This window comes from Monocercomonoides exilis (genome assembly GCF_001643675.1).
Source record: "Monocercomonoides exilis strain PA203 chromosome Unknown scaffold28-1221067, whole genome shotgun sequence".
In the NCBI taxonomy this organism is placed as follows: Eukaryota; Preaxostyla; order Oxymonadida; family Polymastigidae; genus Monocercomonoides; species Monocercomonoides exilis.
In genome coordinates this window covers 773,342-791,566 of record NW_027150573.1, presented here as the reverse complement: position 1 = coordinate 791,566, position 18,225 = coordinate 773,342, and the positions used below count along the sequence as shown (strand labels likewise).

At 42.7% G+C, this 18,225-nt stretch overlaps 7 protein-coding genes across 7 annotated transcripts; 4 read left to right on the top strand and 3 right to left on the bottom strand.

The window, feature by feature from the left end:
- Positions 1–583: 583 nt before the first annotated feature.
- MONOS_5158 (putative cleavage stimulation factor 77) lies at positions 584–5,397 on the top strand (the record flags this gene model as incomplete). Its single annotated transcript, XM_067875282.1, has 2 exons — positions 584–3,491; positions 3,640–5,397. The coding sequence occupies 2 exons, from the start codon at positions 584–586 to the stop codon at positions 5,187–5,189; spliced, it is 4,458 nt and encodes a 1,485-aa protein (XP_067725748.1). The 3' UTR covers positions 5,190–5,397.
- A 242-nt stretch (positions 5,398–5,639) lies between these two features.
- Positions 5,640–6,441, bottom strand: MONOS_5157 (putative Prefoldin subunit). Its single transcript, XM_067875281.1, has 4 exons — positions 6,338–6,441; positions 6,144–6,286; positions 5,988–6,072; positions 5,640–5,916 (listed from the first exon to the last, which is right to left on the bottom strand). Exons 1-4 carry the CDS (start codon positions 6,398–6,400, stop codon positions 5,836–5,838), a joined length of 372 nt encoding a protein of 123 aa, XP_067725747.1. The 5' UTR covers positions 6,401–6,441; the 3' UTR covers positions 5,640–5,835.
- A 118-nt stretch (positions 6,442–6,559) lies between these two features.
- On the bottom strand, positions 6,560–11,576 carry MONOS_5156 (uncharacterized protein). Its single transcript, XM_067875280.1, has 3 exons — positions 11,489–11,576; positions 11,116–11,423; positions 6,560–11,054 (listed from the first exon to the last, which is right to left on the bottom strand). The coding sequence occupies exons 1-3, from the start codon at positions 11,550–11,552 to the stop codon at positions 6,831–6,833; spliced, it is 4,596 nt and encodes a 1,531-aa protein (XP_067725746.1). The 5' UTR covers positions 11,553–11,576; the 3' UTR covers positions 6,560–6,830.
- A 120-nt stretch (positions 11,577–11,696) lies between these two features.
- On the top strand, positions 11,697–12,529 carry MONOS_5155 (putative 60S ribosomal protein RPL30). The gene is made up of 5 exons (XM_067875279.1): positions 11,697–11,733; positions 11,793–11,819; positions 11,895–12,000; positions 12,121–12,222; positions 12,312–12,529. Exons 2-5 carry the CDS (start codon positions 11,799–11,801, stop codon positions 12,410–12,412), a joined length of 330 nt encoding a protein of 109 aa, XP_067725745.1. The 5' UTR covers positions 11,697–11,733; positions 11,793–11,798; the 3' UTR covers positions 12,413–12,529.
- Positions 12,504–14,910, bottom strand: MONOS_5154 (putative glycoside hydrolase family 92 protein). The gene has a single exon (XM_067875278.1). It carries the CDS (start codon positions 14,900–14,902, stop codon positions 12,656–12,658), a length of 2,247 nt encoding a protein of 748 aa, XP_067725744.1. The 5' UTR covers positions 14,903–14,910; the 3' UTR covers positions 12,504–12,655.
- Positions 14,911–16,396: 1,486 nt separating this feature from the next.
- MONOS_5153 (uncharacterized protein) lies at positions 16,397–16,603 on the top strand (the record flags this gene model as incomplete). The annotated part of the gene is made up of 1 exon (XM_067875277.1): positions 16,397–16,603. The coding sequence occupies one exon, from the start codon at positions 16,397–16,399 to the stop codon at positions 16,601–16,603; it is 207 nt and encodes a 68-aa protein (XP_067725743.1).
- Positions 16,604–16,659: 56 nt separating this feature from the next.
- Positions 16,660–17,007, top strand: MONOS_5152 (uncharacterized protein; the record flags this gene model as incomplete). Its single annotated transcript, XM_067875276.1, has 1 exon — positions 16,660–17,007. The coding sequence occupies one exon, from the start codon at positions 16,660–16,662 to the stop codon at positions 17,005–17,007; it is 348 nt and encodes a 115-aa protein (XP_067725742.1).
- Between the last annotated feature and the right edge of the window lie 1,218 nt (positions 17,008–18,225).

The following is an 18,225-nucleotide window of genomic DNA, read 5'->3' as shown; positions in this document are numbered from 1 at the left end:
CTTCTTCTATTGATCATAACCAAAATTAATTTTTTTGTGGAAATTGAGCATAAAACAAAAACATTAATTTTTGGAGTGACTTCATTCATATAAATTGCTTGCACACAATAAAGATAATTATCTGAAGTTAACTTTGCCATAATATAAATATTTTCATTAAGAAATCAATATTTCTATGAATAATGAATTATTAACCGATATTAACGCATCTATTCCACTTAGAATCGTTGAAGATTCCATTAAAAAAAACATCTATGATAACGAAGCATGGAGTTTTTTGCTTCATGATTTTACAGATATTGATCCACGTTTTATTAATTTCTTAAGGTCTTTCTACCGTTATTTTTTACAATTCTATCCATCATGTGCATGCGTTCGAAAAAGTTTGATTGATCTTGAGTCGAGCGAAGGGAAAATCGAATTAGTTGAGAAACTTTTAAAGTCAAGCTTAAAATCAACAACCTCTGTTTTTCTTTATGAAAGTTTTATTCAATTTTTTGAGAATGAAAAGAACTTTAATACTAATCAAGTTATTTCATTGTACGAAGATGTGATACAAAAAATTAGCAGTAGCGTTTATTCAATGCCAATTTGGAAAAGATACATCACTTTTTTGAAAGAAAAAGCACATGAGAATCCTGACCTAGTTCAGCAATTAAGAGATGTGTATCATCGTGCACTTATGTCTCCGATGCTTGGGCTTGAAAAGATTAAATCTCAATACGAAGATTGGGAAAGAGAAACAGATAGTTCTTGTGCAAAAGCTCATATATTTAAAGGAACAGCTTTCTATACAAATGCGCTGAAGCATTTACATCAAATGCTAACATTTATGCACGACATAGAAGAAATAATAATTCCAGAAAAGCCATGTAATACCCTCAAAGAAAAGGAACAATATTTTTTTTGGAGGCGCCTGTTGTCGTTTGAGGAAGCAAATATAAATTCTTTTGACTTACCCACTGAAATTTGCCGTACTTCGTTTGCTTTTCGATCTGCTCTACATCCTCTATATTTTTATCCATCTATCTGGCTTCAATATGCAGAATTTCTAATCAGAAATGGTTTGAATGAATCTGCAAATGAAGTGTTTTTATCAGCTACTGAAGCGCTACCAATGAATCTTCTTATTTCGTTTGCGCATTCAGAAGCATTGGAAAATACGGGTCATGTTAGATTATCCGGTGGTGTCCTCCTGCATCTTGTCTCGCGTCTGGTGCAGCAATGTCAAGAGAAACCGCATTCGCTGCAGGCTCTCAAAAGCCTCACGCTTTCATTCATCCAGCTGCAGCGCTTTGTGCGCCGGACAGAAGGGATGAATGCAGCCAGAAGTGTGTTTTTGAACTCTCTGCGTGTTCTTCTTGCTGTCACAGGCAGGAAGTACTTCAACGGGGCGAAAGAGGAGGAATTCAGCTGCTTGGCAATCAGCAGCTCCGAACATCCTATTTTGTATCTGCTCTTGTCGGCCATCGAAATCGAGCTGTTCCAGAACAAGTCCAAGCGCACGGCGCAAGCCCTGTTCGAGTTCGGAGAGTTGGAAGTGTTCCACTACTCAAACCCTGCTTATGTGATACGTCATGCCTCGTTTTTGTCGACGCAGCTAGGCAGGCACGACGAGGCAAGGCGTGTGTTTGAGGCGTTTCTTAGCCAGCGGCACGAGCTGGACGGAGGAAGAGCAGAAAAGACTGACTACGCTGCTGATTCACTGCGAACAGGAATTATCTACAGCGACGAGAAAGATGGATATGAGGATGACAAGCAGATGAAGAAAGCTAATGATGGAGATATTGTGCAAGACTCATCAAAAATGGATATTGAAGATACAGCCGCAGCTGGCATTGCATCGATGGCTGATGAATTGGCAAAGGGAATGAGCTCAAATGATTTATCGATGGCTTCCTCTTCATATTTACCTTCTTCGCTGGCAGCATTCGCAACATCTGCTTCAGCTTCAGAGCAAAAACAGCCAGACAGCAAGCTGAGTGTGCTGAACGAGAGAGAAATAGCGAGTGTGTGGAGCGAGTATCTGCAGATGGAGAAGCGGCTGGGGAGCATCGAAAGGATGAAGGTGCTGGAGCAGCGGATGGCTGTGGCGGTGGGAGGCGTTGCGAGCGGAGCGTATTTGGAGGACGGCGGGCAAGGCGGGCTGGACATGCTGGCTGAGGAGCAGCTGGCGAGCGAGCGCCTGGGCATGGGGGATGAGAGCGACGACGAGGCGCGGGGAGGAGACGATGATCTGAATGCAGACAACGTCGGAGACGAGGACGATATGTTTGGGCTGCGGGGAGAGCGGAGGGGAGGCAGGAAGGGTGGGAAGGAGCAGAAGTTTGTGGATCGTGTGATGTCTGAGTCGCTGGCTACGTCATCTTATCCGTTGTCGATTCCGCTTGGGCGCAGGCTGGTGCAAAGATACCAGTTCATGGGGCTGTCCCCGTGCAGCGACGAGGAGTTTGTGTCGATGGAGGTGAGGCAGCGGCAGAAGAAGACAGCAGAAGAGGAGGAGGACAGCAATGCAGGAGGAGGAGGCAGTGGAGGAGGAGGAGGAGGAGGAGGCAGGAATAAAGAGAAAGCAGGGTATGAAGAGGAAGACATGGAGGAGTATGGCAACGAGGAGGACGATAGCGAAGGAGGGATAGCAGATCTGGGAGAAAGTGCAGAGAACAGAAGGGCAGGGGGTGTTGGTGGGATAATTTTGACAGACGAGGAAAGAGCAGCGGAAATGATGAAGATGAAAGAGAAGAGGAGGGAGAAGAGAGAGAAAGCGAGAGAGAAGGAAAGAGATAGAGAAGGGAAAGAAAAAGACCAGTTTATGAAGCAGAAGCAGCAGAATCAAAGAGGCGGCAAAGAAGACGAAGAGGATATAAAATGGGACTGGGATGTTGAGTTTGAGGAGCAGATGAAGAGGCGGAGGCAAAATGAGAGGAAGACAAATGAGTGGCAGTGCAGCATCGACGAAGAAGCAGCAGAAGAGAACTACCGAAAGGCCAAGCAAGGAAAGCTTTTGATAGGAAAAGACGGGATTTTGCGCCCAGTTATTTCTGTTTGTTCAGAAGAAGCAGGAAATGCAGGTGTTGGCAGCAGTGTTTCTGGGGGTGGGCGGAAAGGAGGCGACGAAAACAGAACAGAAGGAGCAGCGAAGGACACTCAAAGAGAGCTGAAAAGAGGCGCCTCGACTGCTTCTTCTACTTCTTCCTCGTCTGTGTCTTCGAGTGGAGTGTCAGCTGAGCAAAAGCTGGCTGAAGACAGCAGGTGCGAAGAAGGAGACCTGCTCACGTTCGCCCAGCTGACGCCTGGGAAGACGCCGCTTTCTTCGTCGACCGCTGAAACGCTGTCGTCTTCGCTGTCTGTTGTGTTTGCTGTCTGTTCTTCCACACCGCAGGAACTGAAGCGCAAGCTGCAGTCGTACAGCTACCCGCTGCCTTCGTCGCTGGCAGTGTACCGCCCTGTCTTGTACCAGCAGCTGGACGCCACACTCCAGGCAGATGGTGTAGGTATTGTGTTATTATTGTGTTTCTATGTAAAAATGGTAAATATTTATTTTTTTGTTCTGTTTTTCTTTTTAAATAAATAATATTAATATATTCTTCTATCTCTCTGTGTGTATCATTGAAACATATTCCCCTTTTTAACTCCAAACAGACCTCAAAGAACTCGAAAGCCCCGAATTGAAGCGAGCGCGCCTGGAACTCGAACGCGACGGCAGCAACGACGACGAAAGCAAAGCCAGAAAAGAGCGGCTGGATCGGCGTCTGCTCTGCACAAAGCTTTCTCTTCTGAGCGGACACGAGAAAAACTCGTCGGGTTCTTCTTCCTCTTCTTCCTCCTCCTCCTCATCGTCCAATCCACACACCCCACCTCCTCTGCGGTTAGGCCGTCGCCCTTCGCCAGACAGGCCATTCACAGCACGTGAAGTGATCTCTGCTCTGCAGCTGTCTCTCATCCAGAACAAGATCACCAAGCAGCATCCTCTTCAGCCTCCTCTCTTCTTCCCTGTCTCTCTCTACACGCCTCAGCCGCTTCCGCCGTCGCCTGCACCGTCTTCTGCTTTATCTCAGCCACAAACACTGCAGTCGGTGCCATCGTCCATGCTGCAGATGCTCCCGTCATACACTTACTATGTCTCTCACAAAGACAGCACTTCATCTCATCTGAATCCCTTGCGTCCTTCACTGCCTGGCTTATCGTCTTCACTTTCATCTTCACCTTCACCTTTATCATCTCTCTCTCCATCTGATACAGAAATTTCTAAAAACTCTTCTTCTACTTCTTCTTCTTCTTCTTCAACATCATCGACAACCTCAACTTCAGCACCCCCACAGCCAAATCCCACAAAAACAACCTCTGCCTCTCTTCTTTCCTCGTCTCATCTTCCTCTCTTTGCGCAGCGTCTGTTGTCTGTCCTCCCACCTCTTTCGTCCTACAAAGGCTTCCTCCCGTCGCCTGAGATGGTGATGCTGTGTGCTCTGCAGACAAAAGTGACTGACGCCCCGCTCAAACTGAACGATGCTATTCAGTCAATGCTGATGCCGTCTCTGACTTCTGCTGCTGCCGCCTCTGCTGCTACTGCTGCTGCTTCATCTGCTCCGGCAACAAGTGCATCAACAGGTTCTTCTTCTTCTTCAACTTCTGCTCCTTCTTCATCTTCTACGGCTGCTGATAACACATCAACTATGTCCTCCAAATCAACAACCGAACAAGCTACAATTCCTTCTTCTTCTTCTTCTTCTTCTTCTTCTTCTTCTTCTTATCCTCCGTTTTCATCGACATCATCTGCTTCCTATTCCATTCCCTCTTCATTTGGACAGCCTCGCCCGTTTGCTTCGCCTTCCTCTCTGTCTGCCTTTTCTTCGTCTTCTGAGAAACCCACTCGTCCTGATATATTTGCACGCGACATAAGAGACAGAAGCGAGGAAAGAGATAAGATGGACATCAGCTATGGCCCAGGCGATGCTGAGTACAGAGAAGAAGGAAGCAGCAGAAGCGACAAAGGAGGCAGAGATATGAGAGGATATGGAGAAGATAGAGAAGGAAGAGAATTTCGGGGCTTTAGAGAGCGCAGGATGTTCAGGAGTGACAGAGATGCAAGAGATTATAAAGATCAGAGAGAAGACAATGGAGGAAAAGATTACTCAGAACCGGCGCCATATCAATATCCTCGTCAGTTTCCTCCGTCTTATTCACGAAGATGAATTGAATGCTCGTTGAAAATGCAGTTAATTATATCATTTCATTTATTTATTTATCATCAATCTTTGCATTTGGTAAAAGTTGGTTAAATTTTATCAAAAAACTGTGTTGCAATCACTTCATATTCATTATTTGTCAAATCCAAAGATCATTTCAAAACTTATATTTCTTGCTCTTCTTAACTTAACAATGAATGATTCAAAAATCTAATTTTCGATTATTTTTCACCTTTTCTGTCAAATAAATGATATATGATTATTTGTAACTTTATTATTCATAATTATGAGAATTGTGTGTTCAATTTGAATGCAAATGATTCAGGTGTCCAATTTTTCATGAATTTATTTGTGTGTTGGAGCAACAAACCATGTTCATTCATTCGTGGCTTTCATTAAAAATGAAAAAAATAGAAAACTGTTTAAAATGATGTTTTGCATGGAAAAAAATAATCATTTGGCAGGAAAATTTGGTATTATGAACGAATATGACGTTAGAAAGTGAGATGTATTTTTCAAAAAATACTGTGTCGTTAAGAAGAAATTGTGAAGTGCTAAGAGCCTTTTGACAACAATAAAATCATATGTTATGAAAACAGGATGCTCACTTTATCTTTTTTGAGATGAGGTTTACAAGAGACAACAAAAATATTTACTTTGTGATCATTGCAACTAACTCCCTCAAACTTTTTTCCATTTCTGTCTTTTGTTTTGTAAGATATTGTTGTTTTTGCTTAAATGATAAATATATGAATAATTGCAGATTAAAAGCACGTAAAAAACAAAATACAAATAGTTGCATACGTCAAGTGAGCTAACTTCTTTTTCGTCCTCTGTAATCTTGTTTTCTAACTGTTCTTTAACAAGTTTCTGTGGTGTATGCAAAAACCTATCACATGGAAAATCAAAATATAAAATATTAGTCATTTATAAATTGACAAATTTTAAAAATAAACAAACATTCTTCCCACAGCACGATACATTGTCACTCCATCTGGAATTTGTGAAATTTCCTTCAAAACAATGTTTGATTTTTTAACTTCTTTTCCATGGTACCACAGTTTAGCTGCGGTTTGGTTTATTTCCATGTTAATTTGACTGATCTAAATAAAAAGAAAAGATCCTTCTTAAAAGGAATTGTTTTCCAAGCACACTTGAATTCCAAGCTTCTGTATTTCTTGAAATTGTTCTGGTGGTATTTGAATTCCTTTTGACATGTGATTGCTAATAAAAAAAGATCTTTCGAATCGATGATCTTGAACATAACTTCATCTTTATTTCTATTTAAAAAGTTTATCTTTTTCAATCTTTTAAAAAACAACCATTGTTTAACAATAACCAATCAAATGCAAGTGGACTCAAAAATTATTCAAAAGTTTTTCATTTGCTTATATATCACAATTAATTTTAAATTTAGAGAATATAATTCATCAAAGAAAATTTTCCAAAAAATGGTGATATGCTGAAATAAAAGTAATATCAAATACAATTAATAAAATATCATACACACAATACAAACAACCGTAATAAGAAACACAGACCAAGAAGGCCAACTGAAAAAATGAAAAAAAAAAAAAACAAAAAAATATAATAGTTTTTTAAAAAGGAAAGGTGTATATTTTTTATTTATTGATTTTTTTTATTATTTTACTTTTTTTTCTTTTTCTCCTTCTTCTCCTTCTTCTCTTCCTTATCCTTCTTCTTCTCCTTATCCTTCTTTTTCTCCTTCTTCTTCTCCTTCTCCCTGTCCTTCCTATGCTGCGTTGCCTGAGGCAGCAGCATTGTGAGTGACATTGACACTGTATTCGCATCGTGGAGTGCCACAGCTGGCGTGCCCACCCCCAAAAACCTCACAGAAAGCGCCCTCGCTGCTGCCTTGTCTGTCCAGTCGCGTGTCGAGTCCAGCACAGACGCCCGGCGCGTCTCCCCAAAGAGCACTCTCAGAAACACATGGCAGTTTGACAGTCCCCTCACAAACGCCTCAAACATCACACGCTGCTTCGCCAGCTCAATCTCCTCTTTCGACCTCCGCCGCTTCGCCCCGCCGTCCCCTCTGTCTTCTTTCTCCCACTCCAAATCCTTCATCTTCTTCAGAATGCCCTGATCCAGCTCGCCCAGCACACCTCTCACAATTTCTGGTGGAAGCAGCGCATTCTGCCGAGACAGCCTCAGCCTTCTTCTTTCTTTCTTCTTTTCTGCTGCTGCTGCCTCGTCTCCATCGCCAAGAGCACCTTTTGCCATGTCAAACTCTTCCTCTCCGCTTTCTGAGTCTGACGAAATGTCTGCCAGCGCATCTTCGGCTGCTGCATCCATCTCTTCCTCTGTCGAATTTGCTTCATCATCACCATCGTCTTCTTCCTCTGTCTGCACACTGGCTGATGCTCCTTCACCACTTCTCCTTTTCTTCTCCTTTTTGTCCTTTTTATCTTTCTTCTCCTTCTTCTTCTTCTCTTCTCCCTCAGTATCCTCATCCTCTCCTTCCTTCTTCTTCTCCCCTTGCTCCTCTGCATCAATCGACTCCTCCTTCCCGCTCTCCTTCAGCGACATCCCATCGTCACTGCTGTCTGTCTCATCCTCGTTCTCCTCTGCCTCTTCCTCCTCCCTCATCTTCTTCAGCCCTGCCTCCACCATCTCCACCGACGGGAACAGCACAAACCGGCTGATCCTGATCCGCTTCGCCCTCCTCCTCGCACGCTGCTTCAGCTCCTTGCTGCATTCTTTCCCATACACCACCCACACCCGGCAGCCCATTGCCACGATGACTGCGCCATTCAGAGGAACTTTGTTCATCAGCCACGACAGGCACAGCCCTTTTGAGACATCTGCCAGAGTCTGCTCACGAATCACACATCCAAAGCTCTTAGAGGAAGAAGAGGAAGAAGATGAGGAGGAAGAAGAGGAAGATGATGAAGCAGCAGAAGAAATGACAGAAGGAGTGGATGGATTGGATGAAGATGCAGATGAATCTGATGGGGATGAGCCAGAAGGTGTGAGGGTGATGATACGCAAGCCACCGATGACACCTGAGCGAGGCAAATGATTAGGTGCTTGCACAGCAACAGGAGCAGAAGCAGCCAAAGAGGAAGAAGCAGCAGCAGAAGAAGAAGAAGAAGATGTTATATCAGAAGTTGTTGATGAAGAAGATGATGATGACGACGATGAAGCAATTGAAACAGAAGCAGAAGCAGATGAAGCTGAAGACTGTACGGCCGAAGAACCCGGACCGACAGACGAAGACGAAGACACTGCAGACTGAGACGCGCCTGCTGCAACAGACGATCCGCCAGAAGAGGAACCACCCGAAGAAGCAGAGATGTTCTTCTGCTGCTTCAGCAGGTATGCTCTGAGGTTCTTCTGGAGCGGGAGAGCACCGTTGGGAAGGGTGTGTGGAATGGATTGGGGAACAGTCGAGGCTCCGAGGTTGTCCCAGAACTCGTTCACAACTGGGTCTGTCGCCAGGGTTGGGAAGCAGATGACAGAGATGGCGTCGCGAGTGATGTCTACAAGGGAGGCAAGAGAGAAAGAGGCAGAAGAAGACAGGAAGAATGCAAGCATTTCGCTGTCATCATCACGAGAAGACGGAACCTGCGAGCGCACAGCATCCATCGTCTCTATTGTCCTCTTTGTGATTTCGTTGTACAGAAAGATGGCTGCTTCTGAGGTCGTGTTGAAGGTGTGCCCTGCAAACGCTGGTGTTGTCATCTTCGGATGCATCGTCCCTGGCGCATGCACCATCTTCGCCTCATTCCACAGCATCTTCTTCCCTTCCTCTTCTTTCTTCTCCTCCTCTTCGCTGTCTTCTGACTCTTCTGATTCTTCCTCGTCGTCATCATCATCATCGCTGTTGCTGCTGCTGCTTCCATCTGATTCTTCTTCTGCATCTGAATCGCCTTTATCTTCGTCTTTCTTCTCGTCCTCTCCTTCCTCTCCTTCTTTCTTCCCTTTCCCTTTCTTCCCTTTCTTCTTCAATTTCTTCTGCTTCTTCAGCTTCTTCTCCTCCAGCCTCTGCTTCTTCCACGCCTTCTTCAGCTTCCTCGTCGTCTTCTTCTCCATCGCACACAAAGTGTCCATATACCTCGCCTCGTCCTCCATCGTCCACAGCAGCGCCACAATCACCCGCACCGGCGGAGTTGTCACAAGCACATAGTTCGCCCCATACGCCACTGAAGACACCTCTGGCGACACCTCCACAACTGACTGCCCTTGGATCGCAAACAGCGCAGGCAGCCCTGCATGCGAGCTGATCAGGTCGCGAATGGACGACGGAAGCGTGTCCGCAACAGAAGGCACAGTCGATGGGACAGAACGCGACGAGCGAGAAGAAGAAAGAGAAGGAGCAGGGGCTGACGAGCCGATCACATCCATCTCCTTCAGCTGCGCGAGTGACGGTGCTGGCTGTGCAGGGAGCCCGAACAGCGAGTGGAAGAGAGATGACTCACTTCCTTGGTTCTCTCTGAAGGGATCATCTACACCACCACCAAGGTCATTTGCCAGGGCTGTCGAGGCGTCTGCGCCCATCACGCCCAGACTCTCCTGTTGAGATGTGCCCACCCAAAAGTGGATGCGTGAATGGACGCCAAGTGTCACTCCATTCAGCGTGTCTCCTGCTCCACTCAGTCTGCACACACACACTTCATCCAGACCCCGGCTCCGCTTCCCCTTCCGCTTCACAACAGACAGCTCTTCGCTCCCGGCTGTTCTTTCTTTGTCTCTGCCTTCCTCCTCCAACGCATCCTCATCGATTGCAGACAGCAGGCACCGTCTGTTGCAGAACGCCTGCATCTTCTCTGCTCGCTCCCCTTTCACTTTGCTCATCACCTCCAACCCATCGCTCGACATGCTGCACTCCAAAAGCTCTCTGAATCCGTCTCTTCCTCTCATGTTCGCCTCCTCCAAGTCCATCCGCTCGTCCTCTTCGTCGTCTCCACGCTTCTTCTTCCCTTTGCTCTTCATCACCCGCATCATCGCTGAATGCGTGCCCTCTGAATCAGCCGACGCAGGCACCAGAAGCACCTCCGTCCGCTTCAGGATGAAGCACTCGCCTTTGCTGAACAGCCCCACCCAGATCTGCTCGCGGGTGTTCTCCACCATCCGCGTCAGGGCAGCATCTGACACAAACACCTCCGACACGCCCACGTCTCCTGCTTTGCCCCTCACCCCGCTCTTCACCATCCACACACGCAGCCCAATCGACAGCAGCCCATCGATATCGCCAAATGAGGTGCCCCCAATCCCTCCTCCCATTCCCCGCGGAACAAGTCCGCCTTCCATCTCGTCGTCGTCCGAGTCGCTCGACCGCTCCGAGTCCTCTTCGTCGTCGGTCATGCTGTCGATTCCCAGCTCGTCCACTCCTTTTCTCTTGTTCCGCTTGGTGTCATCAAGCTTGTTTTCCTCTTTGTTGTCGTCTGAATCCTTCCCTTCTTCGTTCTCGTCTCCTTCGCTCTCTTCGTTTTCGGGGTCGAACATCTGCCATCCGTCTTCGTCTTCTGCATCTTGCGTGAGCCGATCACCACCCCAGTCTTTTTCAACAAATGGCGCTGTGACAATACTCGGTTTCACACCTTGCCCTTCTCCGCGGACACTCAACCCGCTCCATTCAATCATCCCTTGCAGCGACTTTCCTACACACCCATCACTCATCCGGATCATCGCAGAAACTGGAAGAATGTGTGCTGGTTCTGCTGATGAAAACAGCCGATATAGATGTTCAACGTTTGAAACCTTCATCGTACGTTGCTTTTCTTCCCATTCAGCATGCTTTTCACGAATTCTCTGTTTAAGGCTATCATTGACCTGCTGTTGAGTATTTGTTTGCGGCATTGCAGTCATTTCAACTTCTTTTCCCATGGCAACTGGAGCAATTACAAGATTCTTTTAATTTGTCAAAAATTTTTAAATAAATAAAAAATACTTTTGAGAAAACAATGCACACATCAATAATACATTTTTCTGTTGGCTTTTGAATAGTAAAGTTGATTGTAAGTCCTGCTCCAAGGCTCGTGAGCGGGATGGTTACGGAAGTATTGCAAAATAGCATGTATTCATATGTAAGTCGAATTGGAGTTCCAATGATGCTGTTTGTTCTTTCGTTCCAAATTTTAACTTCTAACGGAAAATCTGGGTCCGTATCAAATGGAAGTTCTCTGGGTTCTTTGTACTTAATACTAGTTTCCTTCGTGACTTCTCTTTCTTGAATTGACAATCCCAATGAGCAAATCTCAATTGTGTAAACATCTTTATCTACGATGAGAGAATGAATTGTTTAATAGCATGCATGTTTTTATACGAAAAAATGAATAACAAACCAGGAAATCCGACGTAGTCATCAATTGTAATTTGCTTTATTGAAATGCTTCGAAGTGATACCATCTGTGTTAAAAATAGTTTTTTCGGATGAAGTGGATTTTATTAATTTTTAAAAAAATAACCTGCTTAATTATTAGTAACTTTTAACCCTAATTAAGCAAGAGAAGTATTATCTCAGAATAACACTTCTAATAAATGGGAAGAACCATAACTGGTCAATCAGATCATTTTTGCTCGCTAAAAAGTCTGTTATTTGATGTTATTAATAAGTATAACGAGCTAATTTTTTTGCTTTTCGATTAGGCATTCATGTCGCAAGTAGTTAAAACAGTACGTCATTTGAAAAAGTCATTTATTTCTTTTTTACACTTTGTTTTGTTACAAATCTATTTCTGGTTTTTGTAGAAACGTCAACAGGAGGGTATCAACTCAAAAATTGCTCTTATGATAAAGAGTGGAAAATATGTCCTTGGATACAAGCAAACTCTTGACACAATCAGGAAGGGAAAAGGTTTGCTTTTATCTTTTATTTTTGCTCAACAGAAAAACATATAATATATGGATTTATGTGATTTTTAATATGCTGTTTGAATTATAACGCACATGCATATGATCTATTTTTTTATTACAGCAAAAGTTGTTTTGATCAGCAGCAACATTCCACCCCTGCGCAAAGCTGAAATTGAATATTATGCAATGCTCGCCCGCATCTCAGTTCATCATTATAATGGAAGTTTGATGAAATTAATTTTATATCATTCATTTTGTTTAATAATGAAATTTGTTCTTGTGAATTTGTGAAAACATTTTTTTATTCTTCAGCCAATGTTACTTTGGGAACAGCCTGCGGAAAATACTTCCGTGTTGGAACTTTGTGCTGCATTGATCAAGGAGATTCTGATATTACATCTCTTTCATCGTAAACTGATTTATTTTGGTTGTGTTCTTTTCAAACTGCATCTTTTTGACTTGATATTTTTGAAAACATCAATAGCGAGCAATTCATTTCTTAAATAAAAGTTCAACTTTCATTGTTTTTTTATATTTTCCTCATAAATGCAATATTACTTATGCAATAAGATGGTAATTACCACAAAATTGCATCAACAAACATAAAAAGCAATAATATAATATTTACAAACAAAAATTCATTTTATTTTATAATTTCAACTTAGTTGTTCCGAAGATGGTGGACGCTCTTCTATCCCCCAGTTTTTGTTTGGTTTATCACCCATCTTTAAAACGAGCGTTGAGCCTTTCACTACATCCCAATGAGAGATAAAGCATTTATTGTATGTCTTTCCATTAAGAGTCGCGCTCTGTATATATTTGTTATATTCGGAAACTCCTTCAGCTTTAATGGTGAATGTTTTTCCGTTTTCCATTTTGACCTGAACTTCTTCAAACAAAGGAGAGCCAATTAGATATGCAGGAATTCCCGGAGTGAAAGGATAAAAGCCAATAGAAGAAAACACAGCAAACGCAGAAAGTCCACCTCCATCTTCATCTCCTGGAACGCCCATGATGTCGTTTCGGAACCACTCCTTCAGCATGCAGTGAACCATTTTCTGCGTCTTCCATGGATGCAAGGCGTGATTATAATACCATGGTATATGCATTGAACACTCATTTGCCATTGTAAATTGCCCCACGTTCGCCGTCTGATCTGGCCACTGACCCCAGAAGTTTGGCCGAGATGTTCCCAAGGGCTCTTTAAACATTGAATCCATTGCATCCGCAAAAGAAGCATCTCCGCCCATCAATGAAACCAAATCAGCTGGAGCATGTTGCACATCCCAGCGGTAAGTCCATCCGTTGTTTTCATCGTAGTACATCCGACCGCCGTACCCGCCAGACATGCGGTAGTCAAATGGCATTATCCACCTCCCTTCTTTATCGCGCGGATGGAAGAACTTCGTGTCTGGTTTGAATAGCGCCCTGTAATTGAATGCACGGCGCATGAAAATGCGATACTCCTTCTTGTAATCACTTCCTAAAGCTTTTGCCATCTGAGCAATACACCAGTTGTCATAAGACGCTGCTTGAGAAATAGCTACACATTGTCTCAATTCATCTCCTACCTCCCAACAAGTTTCGCTTTCATCCTCCCTCAAACCTGGATAATAGTCGTTCTCTGCAAAGAATGCATCAAGATCAGTCCTGCTTTGCCTTTTCCATGGAATAAGAGTAGCCTCCATCTGAGTCTTGTTTGAGACCAAAAACGCTTCGGTAAGGTTGAAGCCGCACATTCCTTTGCAGTACGCATCCCACATCATTGCGATGCAATGCTTGCCATTCATTCTGTGTGAATCACCATTCACCTCTGGAAATGTAGGAAGCCATCCATCATCTGACTGCTCTGCCATTCTCAAATAAGAATAAATCATGTCATTTTCTTTTTTACTTTCAATCAGCACGCGCAATGGATGCGCTCCGCGAAAAGTGTCCCAAATCCAATCGTCAGTATAAAAATGAACTCCTTTATCTTCGTGTATGTTTCCATCAAATCCAGAATAATACTTTCCGTCTTCGGAAATGCACACCATGCGCTCGCATATTCGATACATTGATGTGTAAAGCACAGCCCTATCTTGTTCGGTTCCCCCTACAACTTTTATTTTCCCCAAAGCTTTATTCCATTCTTCCTTACCAAAAGCAGCAACAGCATCCAGATCAAAAGTTTTGATTTCACGTTCAAGATTTGTCTTTGCTTGCTCTGCGCTGATCAAAGATATCCCACAACGTAAGCTAACCTTTTTAACATCTTCGCCGTATTTCAGAACAATGTGTGATTCATCTATGTCGATTTGAAGTGGTTGAGGATCAACCTGTCCATATAAGTAATGAGCAACATTGACCCGCTCGCTAACAGAAATGGTGTTTTCCGATATTTTTGATACCCTACTCCCTCTGATGGTGATGCTCTTTTGATGGTTTCCTGAAAAAGTCATCTCGAAAATGGCAGACTGATAGCACGGTGCAACGCGCAGATCGAATTCTTCATCTACTATATAAGCAGAGTATAAATAAGGTCGAAAGATTTCTTCGTCGTGCTCGAATGAGAATGATCCTTGAGTGCCCAGAGATGGGTGCTGCGTGCATCCAATGTCAAAAACATAAGCACCGCGATGTGAGGTAAGGAAACGCGGAAATGAACTCGTCAATTCTGGGTTTGATTCGCTTTTCACAGGGACTAGTCGAACCATTCCATTTGGTAAATGGATGGTTGGAACCGTAGGTTCAAGAATCTGTGAGACTGATCCCATTAGTGGATTAACGCAATCGGCAAGATTATCGTTGTTGCATGCGCAATGCATACCAAAAATAATAACAAACAGCCAGCACTTGCTTGATGTTTTTGTTCTTGTCTGATGCTTGCTAAACACAGAAATCAGGAAATGGGGGATTCTCATTTTATTATAATGGGTCAAAACGATAACACAAAATATGATGAAATAAACATAATTTTTTACAGATTATCCTGTTTCTTTCAAAATGAACAAATGGATTTTCGATTATGTTTTTTCATATCGAAATTGCAAGTTAAATATGAACATAAACACTTTTTTTTTTTTTTTTTTTTTTTTTTTTTTTTTTTTTTTTTTTTTTTTGTAAAAATGAATAAAGTTTATTTCCATCAAATTTTCATTCCAACTCATCAAATTTCACCAGAATGGAAATGATAACATTTTCATACATCTTCTTTCGTACTGGAGAAGTTTTTTGAATTGGAAAAAAAGTTTGAAGAAAAAATGATCTCACATTTAATTTTTGATAATTATTCAAAATAAACTTTTTCAAAAAAATATGTCATTTGTGCTTTTATCTGGGTATTTTTTTTGAAAAGTCACAAAATATTAATTGATCTGAAAATCAGATCACAAATGATCAGAAAATGTTGATCATTCCGTAACCATCATTTATTACTGAGAATTATTCAATTGAGTTTTGTCACCCTATTCCCAAATGTTGCGTTTTATTAAAATAGATTTCATATATTATTTTCGCTATATAATCATTTTAATGATATTTTGTATTATTTTCTTGTTTTTTGAAACAACTAAATAAATTGTTCATATTACTTTGTTTTCATTTCAACAGTTCGTTCAAATGTTTTAATTTTTTGAATTGAGACTCCACAGTAATTATTTTCCTGTTTTATAAAACAAATAGATTTTTTCTTGCTTTTGTTTGATTAATTATATTAGAAATTATTAAATGAAAAAATTTCATCGATAATGTCCAAGTTGCAATTAATAGAAATTCAAAAAGTTGTTAATACAGAGCAGTTATTAATGTTATTGTAAAAAATTGAAGTTAGATATGTTTATTTTCAAAATAAATCACCATTTATAACAAACTTTAATAAACAATCTTTTCTCTTATTTTGATTCATACAGTTTGTATCATCAAATTTCTTTCACCTCAGAATGTGCCTTTTCCTTCTCCCTTCCATTTTATATTGACACATTATCGAAAGATATCCTGCTTCATTCCTTTCAAATTGTACGAAAAAAGCAGGCTTTTTCAACTGGTCGTCCATTCTGATACAAATGTGAATGCTATCAGCTCTTCGGGTGGAACTTCTGACTGACATTATAGGAAATGTCTCATCAAACTTCTTGTTGTGCAGCCAGTTAAGCAGTCGTCTCTTCGCTCAGCGCCTACGTCTTCTTCAATTTCATAAATTGGATCAGCATTCCAATCAACTTCGCAATTCCGGAGGAGGAGAAGCACAGAGAAAAAAGCGGCAGGAGATGATCAGCCATCATCTTCGTCATCAGCACATTTGATTGACCCTTCGGATGCATCGGAGGTGGCGGCATCATACACATCGGCAGGAGCGATGGATGATATCGAGAAGCGGTTGCTGAGAGAGCATCAGACTCCTTGAGGGACATGCTTTTATGTGTCAGGCGGTGTTGCGTGGGGGTGTTGTGTGTGCGTACGATGTTGCGCTTTTGGAGATGCTTTCGGTTCCGCTGATAGCGCCACTTCCATCGCTTGCAGCTTCGGTGAACACGAAGTCGGGGAGCAAGCGGATCTTTGCGGCAGCAGATGTGATTGCGTTCCCGTCGATTTACGATCTGTTTGACCCGTCGCTGCAGATATGACTATCACCACATTCGATGCGTGTAGTGGTGAAGCTGGAAGATGAAGTGATGAAGTGATGGGGCGAAGGGTTGCAGCATGTGAAGTGTGGGAGATTGTGGAGAAGAGAATGGAGGCGGTTTGGTTGAGGATGGAGAATGTGGTTCTGTTGCCTGAGGAGATTGTGCTGGCGGTGCTGGAGGAGCGGGAAGAGGCAGAGGAAGGTGATGGGAACGAGGAGAAAAACGGGTATCCGACAGCGCACAGAGAGTTTGTGGAGAGAATCAAAGAGAACCAGGGGAAGGTGGAAGAAGCGATTGCGCCGCTGGTTGTGGAGGCGCTTGGGATGAGTGGGCTGAGGTTTGTGAAGGTGGGGCTGGAGGCTGGTGCAGGCAAGCAGTATTCAGTGTTTCAACTGAATAATTGAAGCGGAGGAGCAGCTTATCGGAAAAAGACGATGAAGATGGAATCTGATGTGATATGCTGCGGAGATCCATCGATTTCATCACAGAAACATTCTCATCATCATTTTGTGGGGCTTGTTGAAGCGATGCGAATGATGAAATGGAACCTTTTTTCTTTCTGAACTTTCAGCTGCCAATGCAGCTATAGCTGTAGCTGCGGATCTTTTTAGATGTATTCTAGTTGTCTGTGTTGCGTCTTCCATCATTTGATTCGGTGCTGGGGATGTGAGTCATCGTTACAACTTTCACACGATGCGCTTGAGCCAACCGGATGAATACAATGTGGCTGACTGGAAAGTGCTTCAGATGCAGTTTGATTTCAGAGCGATTTGATTAGGCAAAGAGTTGGAGCTCGATGAAACGGTCTGAAAGAAATATTCGAAGGAATCGTAGGTGAAGTCGTACAGGTAAAATTGAGGTTGGACTGAAGCTGAGAGTGAAGGTTTTGAGAAATAGGAGGTGGAGAAGAAAAGATGTGTTGCAGGCATTGTTTCGGATGAAGTGTATGCTGGCATATCTGGTGGAGCTGTTAGGGCTGCAGATGAATTGAAATTAAGTGGAAGATGCGATATGATTGTGGCTGCCACTTGAGGACGGCAGCGCGTGATGCAATTCGCAAAGCGATAAATTGACAGATGAAGATGTTGAAAAAGCATACGTCTTGTCATGCTTCATCAACATCTTCTGCTTCTGCTTCTTCAGCACAACACAAACAGGTTCCGAGTGAGAAAGCCTTTGAGTGTGCATTTGAAGAGATAGATCATTCAATTTATCTATCCACATTTTCATCAGCTTTGCCATTTTCATCACATAAATCTTCTTTTTCTCATTCTTCCTCTTCTTCCAATCATATCGTTTCAAATTTTTGCTTATTCTTTGAGAAATAAATTGTTTTTTTTTCTGCATTTCCTTCCGTTCCGTCAATCATCCTTTTTTCATCTTCCATTTCCTGATTATTATCACCTTCATTTTCTTTCATAGTACTTATCGCTCTAAGCAAGCATTTCAATAATCTTGATACGTGTTGTCTTCTTTTTGCATATTTCATTTCAAATGAAGGAAAAAGAGAATACGAAGAGGAAGAATTAATAAAAGAAGAAGAAGAAGAAGCTCTTAGCGATGAAGCAACATTTCCTGTGTTCAACATGCAAGACGAGCGTCTGACAATCGACTGAATTTCT

Coding starts and splice junctions, on each gene's coding strand:
- MONOS_5157 (XM_067875281.1), bottom strand. CDS start 6,400: ATGTCAAAAGGAATTCAAATACCACCAGAACAATTTCAAGAAATACAG. Junction 6,287..6,337: donor TACAGAAGCTTGGAATTCAA/GTGTGCTTGGAA, acceptor CTTTTTATTTAG/ATCAGTCAAATTAACATGGA. Junction 5,917..5,987: donor AAGAAGTTAGCTCACTTGAC/GTATGCAACTAT, acceptor TTATCATTTAAG/CAAAAACAACAATATCTTAC.
- MONOS_5155 (XM_067875279.1), top strand. CDS start 11,799: ATGTCGCAAGTAGTTAAAACA. Junction 11,820..11,894: donor TGTCGCAAGTAGTTAAAACA/GTACGTCATTTG, acceptor TGGTTTTTGTAG/AAACGTCAACAGGAGGGTAT. Junction 12,223..12,311: donor AGTTCATCATTATAATGGAA/GTTTGATGAAAT, acceptor TTTATTCTTCAG/CCAATGTTACTTTGGGAACA.
- MONOS_5156 (XM_067875280.1), bottom strand. CDS start 11,552: ATGGTATCACTTCGAAGCATTTCAATAAAGCAAATTACAATTGATGAC. Junction 11,424..11,488: donor TGACTACGTCGGATTTCCTG/GTTTGTTATTCA, acceptor CTCTCATCGTAG/ATAAAGATGTTTACACAATT. Junction 11,055..11,115: donor CAGAAAAATGTATTATTGAT/GTGTGCATTGTT, acceptor ACAAATTAAAAG/AATCTTGTAATTGCTCCAGT.
- MONOS_5154 (XM_067875278.1), bottom strand. CDS start 14,902: ATGAGAATCCCCCATTTCCTGATTTCTGTGTTTAGCAAGCATCAGACA.